The sequence below is a fragment of the Cetorhinus maximus genome, chromosome 4 (assembly GCF_964194155.1).
Source record: "Cetorhinus maximus chromosome 4, sCetMax3.hap1.1, whole genome shotgun sequence".
Classification (NCBI taxonomy): Eukaryota; Metazoa; Chordata; class Chondrichthyes; order Lamniformes; family Cetorhinidae; genus Cetorhinus; species Cetorhinus maximus.
The window spans coordinates 147,422,575-147,442,213 of record NC_135882.1 but is presented as its reverse complement, the minus strand read 5'-3'; the positions used below and the strand labels follow the sequence as shown (position 1 = coordinate 147,442,213).

Genomic DNA, 19,639 nt, shown 5'->3' with positions numbered 1-19,639 from the left:
GATGTAGGGCTGCAGTACTTCAAGAATATTATGCTGGTGGCATCGACGCAGGATCGCTACGTTCCTTTTCATTCCGCCCGGATTGAAATGTGTAAGACAGCTTTGAAAGATAGACAGACTGGTAAATGTCGTCTTCATGATTTCTTTCGTTATTTCCTTTCTTTAAGTACCTAAAGATGATACTGTACCTTTTTAAAAATCGATAAACCTACATGAAGGGTCAGTACTTATGTTTCAGGGCACCAAGGAAGTTGCAAAGGTTAGGAGTGAAATAATAATTAGATTTGAGCCTAGATTGCAGGAGGAAGGGACAGCTGATTGAGAGAGGGAAGAACTCAGAGAATGGATCATGATCAGCTCATCTCCAGTTCACTGGCACCTCAATATCGTGCCAACCCTGTTGCCACCTTAGATAATAGGCGAGCCATTATTCTTCTCCATTTCCCTATTTGTTTCACTTAAGCTCCAAATAGTGCCGCACTATTTCCCATCCTGAATCATTACCAGGGCATCAAAGCTATGGATCTCATTATCCCTGACAGTTTCCCCTTCCTTCCACAATGCAATGGGTTTTAAACAAAAAGTTTGGTATCAACTAACCTTATGGGCAGGATATTGAGTTCGGGGGGGCGGGACCCGCTCACTAACGCGTAAAATGACGCAGGATGACATTGGGCGGAACTCCCGACGTTACCCCGCATCATTTCAATTTTCAGGTCAGCGGGGTCGCAGCCCAAATCAGCTGTGCACCCACTGACCTGTCAACAGCCTATTGAGGCCATTTAAAAACTAATTGAAGTAGTTAAAAGACCTGCCCGTCCAACCCTAAGGTTGGCGGGCAGGCCGGGAGCCCTGGCGGACTTCAGAAAAAGCACGAAACCTCATCCACGGGCAGGATGAGGTTTCATGTAGGTTTTTAAAAGTTTAATTAAAAGTGATGGACTTGTCCCAACCCATGTGACAGTGTCACATGAGGGACATGTCAGGGAAATTTTATTTTTCTATGTTTCACATTTTTGAATTTGGTGCCGATCTCCCTGAGGCAGCGCTTAGCCTCAGGGAGATGAGTGCACTCTTTCGCGCACATGCGTGAAAGAGCACACTCCCAGCTTATGGAATGCCCCCCCCACCTGCCTGCCCAGGGAGCTCATAGCGCTTCGTGGCGGACGTCACGCTGGGCAGGCCTTAATTGGCCCGCCCATGTAAAATGGTGGCGCGCCCCCAATTGGGGGTGCTGATCGGAGACGCGCCCACTCCTGAACTCTCCCCCCCCCCACCGCGATGGGGGGGAAAATTCTTCCCTATGTTTTAGTTTAACATATCTCCTTTCCTATTCTGTTCAGCTTTACTAATTGCCTGTACTCTATGCTTTGGCCCTTGGTTTCCCAGTAAATTATAACCATTGCTTGGGGAGGAAAATGATTGAGAAAAATCCACATCCAACCCACTCTCGTGGGAAATAGCAGAGCCAATCAGAGGGAAGTGTTTTACCAAAATGGCTATTTCAGGAAAATTAAACTGGATATTTCATATTTATTAAATGGTAAAAATATTCCAGGAACTTGAAATCTGAATGACAGTGATATTAATTAACATAGTAAGGATTGCGCCTTAAGGATTTGAGGTAAGAGAGTATTTGTTATCTGGGTGTTGCACTGATTCTGTGCCTGGAATCTGCACATGTGCTCACCGTAAAAGAAGAGGCTCAGGGGTGATGTGATTTTTGTTTTTAGGGTTCTAAAGGGACTAGAAACTATGGACCATAGCATCAAATTTAACCTCACCCAGTAGAACCAAACATTACAGCCTGTGGGGCTAAATTCAAAACTAATCTGCAAAAAGAATGGGCAGGATCTTTCGTTCAGAGCCAGGACCCCAACATCTGGATCAAATGTGAGTCCTGACCCTGTACTAAATCAGGAGCAGTAACCCGAAATCGATTTCAGCTGGATTGGCCAATTAGTGGCTCGCCACCCAATTAAGGATGCAGGTGGTTTCCCGAAGTTTCCAGCATGAAAGGAGCTGCACTGCTGTTGCAGGGGAAGGAGCACGGGAGCCTCCATTTTGAGGTGCTTTGTCAGCACTTTTAACATGGTTGGAATGAAAATGGTCACCTCTATGGCCATGCCTGTGGCCAGGTAGATATGCAGCTGTGGGTGACCCCAAAGCGACCTTGGAGCTCTGCCCCCCCTCCCCACCCCACCACCACCCTGGTCTACCACCAGTGCACAAGTGATCAACTATGGAACAGCTGCCCAAGGGAGGCAGTGGAAGAAGTTAGTATCAATTCATGCAAATGCAAGTTAGTATATTTTCTGAAAGCAATCAACCTGAATAATTTTGAAACATGATGTAAGTGTAGCGTGCTCAGAAGGAGCAGATTTTGGGCCTATTGTTACCAAAGCTTGCTACCACTGAAATTTTTCTCCAGTCGTGTCTGAGTCCGCTGTAGACTAATAGATAGTAATTGTGCTATGATTTGTCGACCACTCCATTAGCGTATCAAACAAAATACCAGCATAGTAGAAGGTGAACTAGATGGAACTTTGTCATTTTATGTCTAGCATTTCCTATGTTCCTATGATTTGCTTTATCAATCTTTGCAAATTTGATCTATCAAGTTGATTTTGATCATTTTGGAATATCACTCTTACAAAGCATGTAAGGACAACTGTCACCATCTATACTTTAGTGAGACATTCTTGGATGAGTGGATTGGTTTTGGCAGCTTAATGGTGATTGTTGCAAGAAAATAGAAGGAAACATGATACAAATAATAAGTTGTTGTTCCACCTGAAGCTGTAACTTCCATATATAATGAAGTCATTGCCATAGACCTTCCACCATGGCATCAGCCTGAAGGTTAAGTGCCTCCCACAGAGAAGATGGAAGATGATGAAACAACACTTGTTTTTTTCCCCCACAGTTCCTCCCTCAAGACTGGCATCACCGAAAGAGATTAAGTAGCACACATTAGGGATCTGAACTGGAATGGACATGGGCTGTCTCGATTAAGTTTGTAATAATCAAGGGCCAATGCCAGCAAACTGCTCCTATTGTGCCAATAAATTGGAAGTCTTACTGCCAGGCACTGTTGGCTGAATTTTAACTGCCAAATAACGGTGGGTTGGGGTCGGGACATGTTAAATCTTTAAAATCTGAAATCCGGCTACTTCCAGGATGAACAGAGGCAGGACAAAGGGCAGACAGCCTACTCACTCCCAGGAGAGAGATTGGCAATTGAAATATCTTAAGGAGGCTGACTTAACCTGATTTTCAGGTCTTTCAGTGGCCAACTGGGTTGACCACCCCTCAGAAAGCTGAGGGGAGGCAAGGAGAGCTTAAGGGAGAAGTTAAGTGCATTGTTGTAAGCAAGGAGGTGCAGGATGATTCCCCATTGCGCCCTAAGCTCTCCTCTTCCCCCTACCACCCAAACCTTACAAAGACCCTTGGGATTGGAGACTGCCAGTCCCAATGTGCCCCCCAACACCCCCTCCCAGTCCACAAGCCAGGTTGTGAATTGTGAATTGGACCTGCAGGTTCTGTGCCCTGTTGTGGAGTCCTCCCAGCCTGACTGGAAGCTAAGCCTGTTGAACAAGCTGACTCCTTGGTGGGGAACCTGTCAATGACAAAAGTTGCATGCTTTGGGGTTAAAACTCCACAGCTTGCAGGGAAGTCCAGACTTTCCTTATTCCCATTCAAAACTCCACATCCCCGCTTCCTCCCTTTTCCCAAGCCTACACAACCACGGGTCCCTACCCCAGTGATATACAAGGTCACAAGGGGATGGGGCCTCTGTCAGTAGAAACACAGAAATACTGGAAAGGTGGAATTCTACTCTGTTTCCCACCTGGCAGCTGGGCAATTGAAAGGTGGACTGGCTGCCTTTTGGGAAAGCCTGAACGACAAGGCAGCAGCCAGGGACCACCAGCTATGTTCCCCAGCATTAAAGAGGCTCGGTTTCGGTGGGAGGGGAACTTCAGAGTGCAGCAGAGACATGGTGGGAGGATAGCTGAGATTATAGAGGGAGAGATGGAGGGTGGTGGATGGGAGCAATTAATGATGTGGAGTGGGCAGAGGGTGAGATCAGAGATTGTGGTAAGTTTGCTTGAGGGTCTGGAGTAAGCACTCCTGGTCCTCCTCGTCTCCAAAGCAGTGCTGGAAGAACTTACTTGCTGCTGTCGGCAGCTCCTGGCTTCTTTTAGGCACCGGGTTTCCTGAACCCTGGGAAACCTAGCCCGAAGCTGGAAAAGGCATGCAGCGTCATGAACATATTAAAGTCGCTGACCCACCTCTCCAGAACAGGTCACTCAGACATCAGCAAACCCGCCACAGCTAAACCCGAAGTAGGCGCGTTCGTGGCAGATTTTGCACTTTTACTGATATCCGTTCCACCCACCCAATGCAGCTCTCCGCAGCTGGAAGGCAGGGTGGTGTGGAGCTTGGTTAAAATTGCCCCCTTTAATGTTGTAAGCAAGGAGGTGCAGGATGATTCCCCATTGCGCCCTAAGCTCTCCTCTTCCCCCTACCACCCAAACCTTACAAAGACCCTTGGTCTTCTTTGAGAATTCAAAAATATTGCACTGGTGTAGGGAAATTGGGAATAAGGTATAGTTGCTGGAATTTAATATGGGTAGCGTGGCTCTTGCCCACTGGTTGGAGAACTGGTGGAGCTCAGAGTTGCTTTTCTCTGGGACAATTACATTCCAATCAGACATTTACCTGGACAGAGTCAGGCCTCCCACCTGATTACATTCCCGGTAAATTCCACCCCCGAGAGCTGCCAGCAAATCAGAGGCCAGCAGCACTCTAGTACCGGCAGCACCACCGGGAGGGGTGGCTACTACCGGTACTGCTATCGGGCCTTCACTAGAGATCACCGAGGGATCCCTGGAGACAGGTGAGCAGAGTGGGGTCGCCCACACGGAGGGGGATTCAGAAGCAGTGGCCGGAGAATTGTTTCCTGCAGAGCCCCCCTTTCCAATGCTCGTTCTCTCGGGCCCAGCGCTCAGTAACGTTTTCATTGGTTTTCTTGATAAATGAGCATTTGATGTAATGAGCCCTAACCTCCTACCCTGTGTAGATTACTGATACATAAATGATGCATTCACAATCTTTGAATATGCAGCCATGAGTTACAATTTCCATACACAGTTTAATGCCCTCCATCCTGCAATCAAATTCACTTTTGAGATGGGGCACTCTAACGCATGCTCCCTTTCCTCCACATGCTAGCTGAGACATCTGCTAATGGAATTTACACTACTGTCTACTGGAAGCCTACCTTCACCGGTCAATATACACGTTGGGAGTCGTATAGCTCCATGCTGTAAAATTGGCCTTATCAGCAATGTTATAAATAGGGCCTGAGTCATTTGCTCACCTTGCAAGCTTGATGCAGAAATAAAGCGCATCAAAGCTATCCTGGGGACAGTAGATATCCTGATCAGGTCATTGTTCGTTGTGTATCGCGCAAACTCGCAAATGGGCCAAAGGCTGCCACATTCAGACCTGAAAAGTACCCAGTCTACCTCAAATTACCATGGCAAGGCAAAGTATCTCAAAAATTTGAACAGGATGAGCAAGCTGTTTCATGCTGCTACTATGTGGTGGTGACGTGAATGGTATTTTCCACTAGTAAGATGTTGCTGACAGTCCAAAAAGACATTTTGTCTACCACATAGTTGAGCAATGTCACACATGAATTTCAGTGCTGGTGTGATGCCAGGTATTACAGGCTGTACATCACAATGATTGACTGAATCAAACAACATGTTTATTCAGTAGTTTGTGATAGGCTGAAAACAGATTGCACTCAACCAGCCTGAGCTTGGAAAACCCAAAACAAAATGTCTCCTGTCAGATGTGATTTCGCAATTGGGCGGCACTTGCTGAACAATCCTGAGTGTAACAATAGCTACACTAACAACCAATTTAAGATAATCAGTCAAGCTCGTAACATGGCTCATTTGCGCTTGCTAGAAGTGATTTACGTTCTTATGCAAGGACCTGTTCTCTGCAAACAAAATGAATATGTTCAAGCTTGCACCTTTTGAATTACCTGGCGGCTTGGGGACCCTATAGTTCCCCAGTGCTTTCTCCATGGCAATGCCTAGGTTAATCAGCATCAACTTGCCAACCAATCAGCACTGCTTTTCTCCCTTAGTATAAATTGATGTGATCGTTTGAAATTTAGCATTCTTGTGTTTGTCCTGATGAATGCAAGATGAGAAACTTCGGCAAAATTCAAGTTCTGTACTACAAAATAAATATATGTTTGAAATGTCAACTTCTGTTGTGAATATTACATTATTTTTTCTAATGTTTCTTTTTTTTTTTGCTGGAACAGGTTGTGTCTACACTGAAATGATCAACAATCTTCTTCGGCCAGTGACGGAGGCTGAGGACTGCACTCTGCTCCGCTACGATATTTTCCACGCACTGCCAAACACTGCCAATGCGCTGATTGGAAGGGCAGCTCACATTGCAGTCCTTGACTCTGAACTGTTCCTGGAAAAATTCCTGCTGGTGGCAGGATTAAACTACTTCAAGTAGCACCCCCAGTTTCTGCTCCTCACTCACAGCACCCCAAAGTGTTTCAACATCTCCAGGTGCTTTCTTGTAGGAAAGCACTGACTGAGTCGGTATTGATTCTTTATTACAAATATCCATATATTAACCCATGTGATCAATATGATTGTATTGTAAATAGTACTAAAAAATAATTTACATTTCAGATTGAATCTATCTAAAAATACTTTTCCTGCCTTAAAATACACAGAGAAATTAAGCAAAGGCTTTCTATGAAAAAGAACTTGAGTAGGCGATTCTGATTTATCTTTTTATTTATTGTTTAACTGTCACGTGTCTGTCTCCACATGAAAAAGAATGGATGTTGGTTGCTCCTCTCTAGAATGAACACAGCACTGCAGTGGTTGCTCAGATGAAACTCGTATCTTTGGGTAAAAGCAAAATGGAATGTATGCCATCTGACAAATGCATGCCCGTACCTGTACCAGTTTAAGCCCACATGCCCCCACAGCAGCCTATTTTGCCACATATGTGCATTTCGATAAGAGCCATTTCATGCAGTGAAGAGAGACCTGCAAAACAATGGGTGAAGAAGAGTAATCACAAGTGAGCAGGCTTATTGTAGGGTGTGGGTGACATCAAATAATGAGCAAACATTACCTGAAGCCCAACTATGAATTTGGAAAATTAATCACTCCCTATGCATCTGCCATTTCTTATATTAGTACAGAGGTGACAGCAGGATTTTTCATTAGAATTTGGAGTAATTTTATTCACATCCCGGCAGATACAGACACTCATGTACCCTATCTTGGCCATATTGAGAGATTCATGGTTAAAACCAAACTTTAATTATCTGGCGTGCTCATTATGATGAGGAATATCAGCACTGGGGAATAGAATATAATTTTATTATCGGCACCTGTGTGAAATATTCTCAGGAAAGGTATAACATGGTTTAGATGCAGAATGAACCCAAGGCCATAATTTTGTGGGATATAAAACTGGATATATATATATACTCAAAAGGGAAAAATTTGCAGGGCAATGGGGAAAAAGCAAGAGAGTGGGAATAATTGGTAGTTCATTCAGAGATCTGGCACAGGCATGGTGGGCTGAATGGGTGCCTTTCTGTTATCAGTCCATGGGCGGGATTTTACGCACCCGCCCGCCGCCGGGATCTTCCGGTCCCACCGCAAGTCACTGGACTTCTGGCTGGTGCGCCGCCTCACCCACAGCAGGTCCCGCCCACGACAGGGCCGGAAAATCCCAGCCCATGATTCTTTAACGATGGGAACCACTAGGTGGTGCTGTGAGTTTGGGGGAAGGTGTAGACTTGATAGAACAAACATAAATGGACGTTGTGTGTAATGGGCTTAGTGAGTTGAAAGACATTTTTTGTGCTTTAAACTTTCATTTCTTACTATGACCTAAACTGTAGCTGCACTGAGAGTACTTGGAGGTAGATCTTCACTTTGTGTGAAAACTTCAATAAGGTGGTTTTATATTGCAAGTAAAATTGGGGCGAGATAAGAAATGGGCTTACGACTCATTATCAACCGTTTAACGCAATCACATGGGGCGGAATTTTACAGCCCCTCCCACCAGCGGGATTTTCCGGCCCCGCCAAAGTCAATGGACTTCTGAACATCTCGCCATATTTTAGGGCCCGCCCCATCCCAACAGGGCTGTAAAATTCCGCCCATAAAGTCAGGATCTATCCACATGACCCTGAGATTGTTGAAAAAAAATTAGCGATTCTATTCCCAAAGCACTAATGTGAAAAAACTCATTACAATCAAAAAATAATTGATTTGAAATCATTAAATTAGATTCAGAGAGCTTTGAGAGAGAGAGAAAAATATTGACCTTATTTGTTTAACTCCTCCTTGACACCCCCACTTTGAATCCAAACACACACATTTACTCTCTTTCTCTCTCTCTCTCACACACATACTGACCCCGATATTTACAAGTGAAAGTAAACATAGAAGAACAGATTTTCCTCAGGTTGGCAGGTTCAGAAATGTTTCCTAGCCACAGCCAGCCAGATTGAGAGGATGATTGGTTTGCGGATATGTAGCCTGTTGGCAGGGAGCTTGAGGAGGTATGGGGATGGTGCGAGGAGAAGATTGCAGAAGGCTGGGTGTGATATCTATGCAGGACAAAAACACTGCTGTTTACACATGGAGTTCTAATACCCAACTGAAATTGGTTTATTCAGGTTTGCCTTTACAAATAGATATACAAATGGTCACGAGGGTGCTATTACGCTCCTCCCTCCTTAATGAAAAAGTTACATAAAGTTCAAATTCCATTCAATTTATATACATTTCTTGTTCTTCATTTATTTACAAGTCTAACTTAACTACTGGTTTCCTATTCCTTAGAGGATGCATCATTTCTTGACCTAAACTTTTAAAACTTGGGAAGAACCTATTTTTGTCTGACTTTGAGGATAAGTTTTCTCCAACAAAGACTGATTTTGCCCTTGACCTTCAATTCATTTTTCCACTTCATCAGACATGTCAATCTGACTCTGACTTGAGTTTGAACAAGCACAACCTGTGTTGGAATAACTATTGGTACTCGTATCCCAACTATTATTAATTCATCAGACTCATTTGATTGTTCCCATCTTCCTCCTTCATGAATCTCTGGAGGTAAAACATGGTCTATATGTACAAACCTAACCTTTCCACTACCAAACATCTTGACTAAATATGTGCGAGAACCAGATATTTTCATGATTCTTCGAAGTAGCTACTTCAACTTTGAATGATGTTCTTTCACTCTAACATATTAGTCCAACTTCAAACTTCTTTTTCTTGCTCTACCCCTAACATGACACTTGTTCTGCCTGGATTGTTTTTCTTCAACTGACTGTGCTAAATGTGGCTTCAACAATGAAAACTTCGTTCTGGGTTATCTTCTGAGAACCAATTCAGCTTGCGTTCCACCAGTAGTAGTGTGAGGTGTATTATGATAATAAACAAAAAATTCGCCAGCTGAGATTCACTGACATTTCTTCCAATTTACATCTAGTAAGGTGATGGCATAGTGGTATTGTCACAGGACTAGTAATCCAGAGACCCAGGGTAATGCTCTGGGGACCCAGGTTCAAAATCCTGCCACGGCAGATGGTGGAATTTAAATTTAATAAGAATCTGGAATTAAAAGTCTAATGATGACCATGAAACCATTGTCGATTGTTGTAAAAACCCATCTGGTTCACTAATGTCCTTCAGGGAAGGAAATCTGCCATCCTTACCTGGCCTGGCCTACATGTGACTCCAGACCCACAGCAACGTTTTTGACTCTTAAATGCCCTCTGAACAAGGACATTAGGCATGGGCAATAAATGCTGGTGCCAATGATGCCCACACCTCATGAATGAATTTTTAAAAAAATTTTAACAAGAACAATTTGTACTTTGCACTCTGCTGCTCCATTTGAAGTAGTTGATATGGTGTGTCTTACCCCATTCATTCTCTTCTGAACAAGACAATGTGTCCATTGTAGGACACAATTTGCCCTGGGAACCCAAAAGCAGCAAACAAACAAAGCAAAAATATTGAGAGTTTTGCTGGTTGTTATTCGACTCATTGAAAGCCCCTCAACCCACTTTGAATGGCTATACATCACAATGAATAGCCAATGTCCTTCAAATTCTGCAAAGTCTATGTGCAGCCTCTGCAACACTCCAGCTGGCCATTTCCATGGTTGCAAAAGGTACCAATTGTGGCTTCTTTTCTACTGCTTGACATACTTTACACTGTTTCACTGTGTCTTCTATGTCCTTATCTAACTCTAGCCACCATCTTCTCGCTAGACCTTTTGTCAAGCTAATCCCTAAGTGTTGATCATGAAGATCACATAGCAACTGTGATTTGTACCTTTCAGGAGTTACAACTCTGGCTCTCTATGTAACATTTATCCACTGGCAACTCACTTCTGTGCATTAAAAAGTGGCCTGATTTCTAAATCCAGTAACTCTGTTGGCCACCCATTTGTGATATAGCCATATACTCTTGCCAGTACAGGGTCCCTAGGAGTTGTTCTACCAATGCCATCTGCTGTGAGTGGCAACTCCCCTACATGTGAAAAGACAAATACATCAGTTTGACTCTACTTCTGATGGGAATGGTAATCACATTGACCTTACAATGATCTTCCGAGTGATAAAATCAAAGCCCACCTCTGGAACTAAACTGGGTGCTGGAAACTTTGAATTCAAAATAGCCATTAGTGGCTTATGATAAGTTTTGATCATGAAACTACGGCCATATGAGTATTTGTGAAATTTCTGCACTCTTAAAAATCAAAGATAATACATTCTATCTGAGCATAATTTTGCTCACTGATACTGGGAGTGTGGGCCAATCGGGGCATTTTCTATTGCTTGAATCTTACTCTTGGTAGGATGTAACCCATCTTTGTTTGCCCTGTGACCCAAATATCCTACATAGTTATGAAATATTTTACATTGCGCGCCTTCGTCCGAGCTCCATGTTTTTCAAAATGTTGGAGCATTTTATTCATCCTGTTTGGAGCTGAAATAAATGTGTTATCCAAATAGCACACTTCTCCCTGAATTCCTGACAAAATTTGGTTCATTGCCTCTTGGAAGATTCACAAAAAATGGCAGCCGATGAAACTGAAAAAGACCCATGTAAGTATTAATAGTCAAATATGACTTAGACTCATTGTCTAACTCAAGTTGCAGATGGGCATTTGTCAGATCTAATTTTGAAAAAATCTGGCCTCCTGACAACATTGTGAACAAACATCCATGTTTGGCAAAGTAATGGGTGGATTACATCCCTGTACCTCATTTACAGTTACTTTATAATCCCCACATATTCTTACTCAACACGTCTGATGTTGGTACTATCACTTTGGGAGTTCCCAATTACTCTGTTCTACTTTAGAGATAATGTCCTCAGTCTCAAGTGTTTTCAGTTCTTGTTCTACTTTCTCTTTTAGAGTATAGGATACTGAACAAGGCCTGTAGTAAACTGGTCTTGTATTCTTCTGGACCCGTACGTTGGCCTTATATCCTTGAATCAGTTTGTCGCTTTCTCTGAATACCTGGCATCTTGTATTGTGAGTTTTGCTTCTATACGAAAAGGCTTGTTCCAGTTTAAGTCAAGTGCCGTTAATCAGTTCTTTCCTAACAAGGCTGGTTTTTCGCCCTTCACTACAATGTTGTGCAATTTTGCACACTGCTCCTTGTATGAGACTTGAATTGACATGCTGCCCATTGTGGGAATTTTCTGTCCTCCATAACTTCTACGTGTGATATCTTCAGTTTTTGTTGACTCAACTTTTCACGGTACAGCAACTCAGGAATCACACTGACACCACCATGCCAACCCCAATGTTCAAAGCTCCATCCAACACTACTTGGGTTACAGTTCCCTGCGAATTTCCGCTGGACATCTTGTGCTTTGGATCGTATGGGTCGCAACCGACCCCTGATCGACCTGATGCGACTCGACAACCATATGCACTGACTGCCATTTCCTCCAGCCAGTGTTTTCTCCGTTTACATTATTTCAACATGCCTTGGCAAGATGACTCTTCCTCCTGCAGCTGTAGCGCTCTGTTTTCAGAAATGGACAATACTGTGCTCAATGTTGGCCTAAGCACCGGTAACAGGACTTTGTTGTACCACAGCTACCACTAACTGCCTTCGGTGGGGCCGTTGGCTTACTCAGCTGCAGCTTATTTACTTTAGCAGATAACAGGAGGTTGTTAACTCTGACTTCTCTCGAGTCACATTCCATCATGCCCATGAACAATGCTGTTTGGCAAACTATATCAAAATTTAATTTTGGCAACGTCAGCAACTTACTGCGAATGTCTTCATTTTTTAAATCATGCACAAATCTGTCCTGCAATGCTTTCTCTTGAAAACTCTCCAAAATTACAGTGAATGGAAACCTTTTCCAAAGCCACAATAAAGTTTCCAATGTCCTCACTGGGCAACTGATTCCTGGTTCCAAACCAATAGGTTTCAGTAATTCCCAATGGCTTGGGACAGAGTTGCTTACACAAAATGTCTAACAGCGGCCTTCCGTTAGATTTTTCAGGAGTGAGCAAATTCTTGATTGCTTCATATACTTCTGAGTATATCATCAAAGAAATTGCTCTTTTTCTTACCCCGCTGCCTGATTAACAGCTGGATTATCAAGGTCTTTGAGGATATTATTAGCAGTGAAAAGCATCTCAAGCCACACCATATATGCACGGAAAGACACTTGATCACAGCTGTACTCTCCCAGACACCCAAAAATATCTATTGGTGCAGCCTTCTTTAAAGGTCAGTCAACCCACATGTACAAACAGTCTTTTCTCTAGCTCCAGATTTTTAAGCCTATTTCTCAGCAAAGAAAAGCCCACAGCTTCTCTGCTGCTTTATTGGAAGCTTCTCCAATCAAATTTATTCAGCCAGGGAATCCATAATCTTATTCTCATTACCACTCTGTGGTATCTTTGCAGGACTAAAGCATTCCTGCTTACACATGGAGTTCTAATACCCAACTGAAACTGGTTTATTCTGGTTTGCTTATATGCATGCATAAACAAATGGCCACAAGGGGGTGCTATTTACTGGAGAGGATGGAATATGATTGTGGAAGGGGTCAGAGAAACCTGTGGAGGACCAGAGAGATCAGAGGAGGAGCTGAGAAGATTGTGGAGGGCCCATTGAGGATTTGGGGAATTTGAGAGGGCAAGGGAGGAGACTGTGGGTCATAGAGACTAACAACAGAGCATAAAATAATTTTGGTGGAAAATCTGATCACTGAAGAGTGTTACGGGTTTGTTTGGGGGTGGAGGGGGTGGGGGGTGGAAGGGGGGGGCAAGCACTCCCACTCCTCACCCACAAGCTGTGCTGTAAAGCCACTTACCTGTTACATCCAGAAGTCCTCACCACTTTTCAGATGCTCGGTTCCTCAACCTGAAAAATCCAGCCAGCCAGTGTTGAAGCTGGAACAGAGAAAAATCTTACATGAGGGGCCCATCTCCTGGGTCCCCGTGTGGCCTCCATTCTGCCTCCAGTAAACCAGAATTTGAATTTTTTTACATTTTTCCTTCCCAACTGACCCAAAACAACCCACTTTGGAGGGATTAAAATTCTCCCCACTCTCTCCCTCATACGGACACCATGATGAACTGATTTTCCTTCCAATGACCCATTATTGAACATGGGACCTTTTGACCTGTATGTTTCATTTATCTACAGGCTTTACCAATTGTTCCTTTGAAGAAGCTCAGATCTTAAAGAATACTATGACCTTTGTGAAATTATGATGTCATCCCGAATACAATAAGTGTGCACTAAGATAAAAGCAAAATACTGCTGGAAATCTGAAACAAAAACAGAAAATGCTGGAAAAACTCAGCAGGTCTGGCAGCATCTGTGGTGAGAGAAACAGTTAGCATTTCAAGTTTGTGTGACTTTTTTTCAGAGCTAAAGAGAAGTAGAGATGATGGATTTTATACTGTTTAAGAGGGGGTGGAACAGGTGGAGCAAAATAGGTGGTTAGGGATAGCTGGGAGCTAAGGAGAGATTGACAAAGATGTCATGGGCACAAGATAAAAGGAGTGTTAATGGTAGTGTTAAAGACTAAAGGATAATAGAATGTTCTGCCATCTTACTTAAACAGTATAAAATCTATAACATTTCTACTCTTTATCTCTGAAGAAGTCATATTGGGCTTGAAATGTTAACTCTGTTTCTCTCGCCACAGATGCTGCTAGCCTGCTGAGTTTTTCCAGAATTTTCTGTTTTTGTACAATAAGTGTGCTACAGATTTTTTAGACACTCCAGGCTGAACTTTACTGCAGGCATTGGGAACCTGATTTTGGGTGTGTTTGTGGGTTCTGATCCCATGCATCGGCAGCATGCCCACCGGTGTGACCTTACATAACACAGCTCCTAATTGGCCTAATTAAGGATGGTGGATGGAGCAGGGTCGCAGGAGGCCAATGAGAGGGCCTGCTGGGAGAAATGCTGAGGCGGAAGGTGAACACAATGGCTCCTCAAAATGGAGCCACTCTCGAAAAGCTGCAGAGGTTTCCAGAACAAAAAAGGCCCAGAACAGTTAGAGGCATCAGTGGAGGGGGAACCCCATGACAAGAATGATTTTGGCTGCCACAGGTGGCTGTTTCAGCCTTGCAGCTCCATCAGTGAGGCAAGGAGAGTAGGCTCTGGTGACGCCCTGAACTTCTGCCAGGAAGTCCCTTCCAAATCGTTGCCGGCACCAGACTCAGTGGGGTGAATTTGGTGATGTTTGGGGTGCTGTGATGCTAGGAAAGTCCCATTGATGCTGGAAATTGCCATTCCATGGAGGTTTAATTGGCTGTGTGGAGAGATTCCCATGGCAGCCTGCCTCTGGGAAACTTGGCCCGAACATCAGGGAGCCGTCCTGACGGGAGTTTCTGCCACTTTCCGCCACCCCCCCTCCCCCCCCCCCCCCCCCCCCCCTCCAAACACCAGCTTCCAGAGCTGTCTCCAAGAGCCCAGGAATATTTCGGCCTCTGCCTCTTTGTGAACTGCCATGAGGGGACAAGAATCAAAGAATTACTCTGACGTTCCAATGTTGGTGGGGAACTGATTTAATGTTAGGATTTGGTTTAATTATGTTGTGTTTTGGATCTCCTTCCATTAACTGTAAAAGTGCCAGATCCTAATACAGTGTGTTATTTGTTATTAAATATTCCCATGTCATGATAGTGTACTATAAGGGCCTATATGCACCATTTATCTTTCCATAATCATTAAAATTAACATGGTGTGGTATTCTAATCCTGACAGTATTTGGGCTTGTACACGCAAGAATATAAAATCCGGTTTATAAATTGCACCTTCAAGTGTGCTCTTTATTGAAATAACAGGGTAAAAGTAAAACAAGGAAATAATTTATACACTGGTACTATCTGTTACCTAGATGTTAGCCACTATGAATATAGGCCCATCATATTTGTGTAATATGAGCCCATGGTTAACTGATGCTTGCAACTGACATTTCAAAGCAGCATCCATCTCTGGATTAATCAAAATACATGAAGATTTTTGCTACTTACTGGGCAAAGTTCTGTGGTGTGACATTTTTGCCAGTTGTCTGCCCCCATCCCTTCCAAGCCAAGAAGAAATCCATAAATCTGGAAATCTGAAATAAAGAGAGATTTCAGAAGATAATACAATGGGTTGGTCAAGATCTGAAAGAGAAACTATAATGGAGTAGATTTTTGTCTTCATGGATGGGTGTTAATCTGTCAGAGGAGATAGGTTGCTCATTGCGAAGCCACCCCCCAAAATAAATGGAATGACAATTGAATGGATTCTGTAATGAATGGGCAGTTCGTTCCATCAGAATGCTGCCCGTGATGTGAAGAAAGAAGTTTATCACAGAATCTTTACAGTGCAGAAGCTGGCCATTCAGCCCATCAAAACTGCACTGGCTCTCTGAAAGATCATTCTACCTAGTCCCACTCCACTGCCTTATCCCGGGAACCTTGCACGTCCTTTCTTTTCAGATAACAATCCAATTCCCTTTTGAGTACCTCGATCGAACCTGCCTCCACCACCTTCTCGGGAAGTTCGTTCCAGACGCCAACCGACCTCATATTTCCTGTACAAAACTCCTTCTGAGTGTTTTTTTCCCTTTCTAATCAACCTGCAGTTTTAAACTAAAGAGTCGTTAACTGCTCCCTGTCTTTCAGCACAAGATTTGCTTTAACCATATTTCAATTATGTGCTTTCTGTCATTTCTATTCCTTTTAGATAGCAAGTTTCTATCCACCCTTCACCCTGAAAGAAGACTTTCCTTTTGATGATTTCTTTTTTCACATTCCCCATTTTCCATTGTTCCTTTCTAGGCCAAGCAATCTCTGTGTGAAGTTCAATCTCTTTTACTCGGTCACGTGCCAGTCACGCTGGCTCCCAGTATGTAATGCAGACAATAAGTGCAAGCACCCAGTCCCCTGTCATTCACTAAAATCCTTAACTGGACAACATATTCTTAGATCACATTTTAATGCAAAATGCAGCAGATGTATCCTTGCAATAAAGAAGCGCAATAGGAAGTGATCAAGCTCTCTCTATGATAACTGGTATCATTGAGACACAGGCTTCTGGCGAATGTCACTGAAAGTAGCAGGTCAATAGTGCATAAGAAGGCATTGTGTCATATAAGTGCTCCTTTTTTAAAAGATTGCGTCACTATGTGGAATTATGATGAAATTTAACTCCCTTTCTTATCCATCAATTTCCGTTGATTTTTTTGTGTGAAAAAAAGCAATTATGACTGCTAATGACATCATCAGGCAGAACTATCTGTGCAACTGTGTGAGAGAGCTCAATTACTTGATGTGCAGTTGACATGACAAGGTCATTGAGGCATTGTTGGGTAACGGACTGTATCTGTTGTCATCCTAAATTAATTCGTGGAACGTTTGGGCTCAATAATAGCTCTGCTGTAACATCAGCCTCTCAATAATGTCTTGACAAATGTCTGATTTCCCATTTGGCCAGACCACCTCTGCTCCTGCCACATCTATAACACGTCTTGCAGCATGGCCATTGTTATGGGGGCTTGAGTATATGCATGAGGAAATTTGGAAAAGTAAAAAATGCGGGTAGCTCCAGCCTACCCTGTTTTAATTTAGATAATGGCATGATCACCCAAATTTTTATTTATTAGCAACTGTTTTGGACTAACATTTCAAGATGGCTGCTCAGGTACACATGCACATTACACTACTACTTTTATTACAGCAGTAGAAATAATAAGCAGCCTTAATGCACTCTTATTTAATAGTTTAAACAGTTAACATTAGCATTAAATGCTTTAATATCATGACCTTTTTCACACTTCATTTCATTAAGCAGTTACAGATTGATTCTTGCCTTTCGTGGGTCTATGTCATACAGTGACATTTTGCTACAGGTCCATTTACGTCTTGAATTTCTATCAGCCTTGTCAGCTTAACAAGATATCTAAAACCAACTTGCCCCAGGTTCAGGTGCTGAATTTGAGTAAATCATGTAATAAATGTGCTTCTCTGAACCAGTTCCAAATCAGCAGCCAGATAAGTGAGCTTTATAGATATATATTTAAAAATCTGCATTAAACTAAGTAGACTGTGCTAGGTCACAGTTGAATCTGTGATCAAATTATCACCAGAACCAAATTCATCAAGTGGAAAAGACCATTATAATTTAAACTTGCTAATTAAGAGTCCCACATTACACGGATGAGTGAACTAGTTTTGTTATTCTGTTCATTTACCTCTTTTTTTATCCCCCACAGGTTACACCACATAGTCAAGGACAGATATAATTGTCCAATTTCCCTCACTGCTTTTGACTTTGTACATTTTATTAAATACACTATGCTCATTTCTTTCCAAATGTTCTTTTTCAATTTCTACCAATCCCACAATTCACTATTCCACATAGTCTGCACCCAACTACTCTGTTCAAATCATGATGTATTCCATTTATATATAAAAAAAATTCCGGTGCCTCAAAACTGTAGAATCTCGCCTTGCTTAGTCATCCTCTCCACACATGGGGTAGAGTTTTCCCCCTATCGGGGGGGTTGTGCGGGGGCAGGCGCAGGCGGGCGCAGACCTGATCCGCGCCCCTGATCGGGTCCGTGTCGCTATTTTAAGTTGAGCGGCCAATTAAGGCCCAGAAGCACTGAGCGGGCGGGGGGGTAGGGGGTGTTCCCTGAGTCGGGAGTGCGCGCGAAAGAGTGCAGAAATCTTCCTGAGGCACAGAGGTTCCTTGGGGAGATTAGTTTTAAGTTTAAACAGTGTAATAAAGTGTTGGAAAAGTTTTTAATGACATGCTCCCTCATGAAACTGTCACATGAGCTGGGACATGTGCATTAATTTTAATAAAAAATTTTCTCAAAATTTTAAATCATTCATGAAACCTCATCCCGTGGATGAGGTTCCATTAAAAAGCGAAGGCCGCCTGGGCTCTTCGCCTGCCCGCCAACCTTAGGGTTGGACAGGCAGCCTTCTCAATAGGCTTAATTAGTTCATTAATAGCCTTAACAGGCCTTTGACAGTTTGGCAGACTCACAGCCGACTCAGCTGCGCGCCTGCTGAACTGAAAATCTGAATGACGCGCGGTGATGTCGGGAAGCATGCCCGACGTCACCCCGCGTCATTTAATGCCTTGGCAAGCGGGCCCTACCCCCGCTCGCCGAGCCGAAGATTCAGCCCATAGTTTTCCGGCTTCTAAAAAGCAAAGCTTGCTGTTTTCTAATCAGCTGTCCTTGCCCTCTCTTCAACCTTGGTGGCATTTACTCCTACAGACCTTGAACCATCACCTAGATTTATCAATAAGATCGGCGTGACTAGACTATTCCATTCCCAAATAAAGCAACCAAGCATCGATTCAGGTTACGTTAAAATATTTCATCAAACTGAGGTTGAAGAAGAAAACCTCCCTAATCATAGAATCATACAACACAGAGGGAGGTCTTTCAGTCCATTGAGTCTGTGCCTGCTTTTTGAAAGAGTTATCCAATTAGTCCCACTCCCTTGCTCTTTTCCTGTGTCTGTACTGTTTTCAATCAGGAAATTCTTTAAATACACTGCAAGTCTGGCAGCACCTGAAAAATTGTAACATTTTGGGTTGGATGTTATAAAAGAACAAATGAAGAATTAAACCATTTTTTTCTGTTTCAGATGCTCTTTAACCCTTGTACCAGTTTCTGTTTTTATTTCAGATTTCCAATACTCACACCTTTTTAATCCAGGGTTTACAGATGTTCACGTGGTGCTCTGATAAGCTTAAAAAGCTATTACCACTGGACCCATATTCTCCCTCTCACCTTTAAGAGTACAGCAACAGATGTAATAGATAATATCGCCAATCCCTTATCAACTCATAAGATTTTGACATTTCATCAGCCCATGTACTCTCACATTCGAACATCAACTACCCTCGTCGCAGACCCAGTGCTGAAAGGATTGATTTTGGGGAAAGCACACAAACATACATAGTTTAACAGGTATCAGAGACAAGCAGGGTGGGACGCCTTCAGACTGTGGCCGGGAAGTTCCTCAGAGCTGTTGCCAT

General features: G+C 43.1%; 1 protein-coding gene across 4 annotated transcripts in view; it reads left to right on the top strand.

Annotated features, from left to right (window-relative positions):
• The window catches only part of fam135b (family with sequence similarity 135 member B), a 471,310-nt gene extending 464,574 nt beyond the window's left edge, over window positions 1-6,736 (top strand). For all 4 annotated transcript variants that reach the window (XM_078540962.1, XM_078540963.1, XM_078540961.1 and 1 more), the window contains 2 exons: window positions 8-121; window positions 6,350-6,736. In XM_078540962.1, coding sequence (XP_078397088.1) covers window positions 8-121; window positions 6,350-6,555 — 320 coding nt within the window. In that variant the 3' untranslated portion in view covers window positions 6,556-6,736. The remainder of the gene's footprint in view (window positions 1-7; window positions 122-6,349) is intronic.
• The last annotated feature ends 12,903 nt before the right edge of the window (window positions 6,737-19,639 follow it).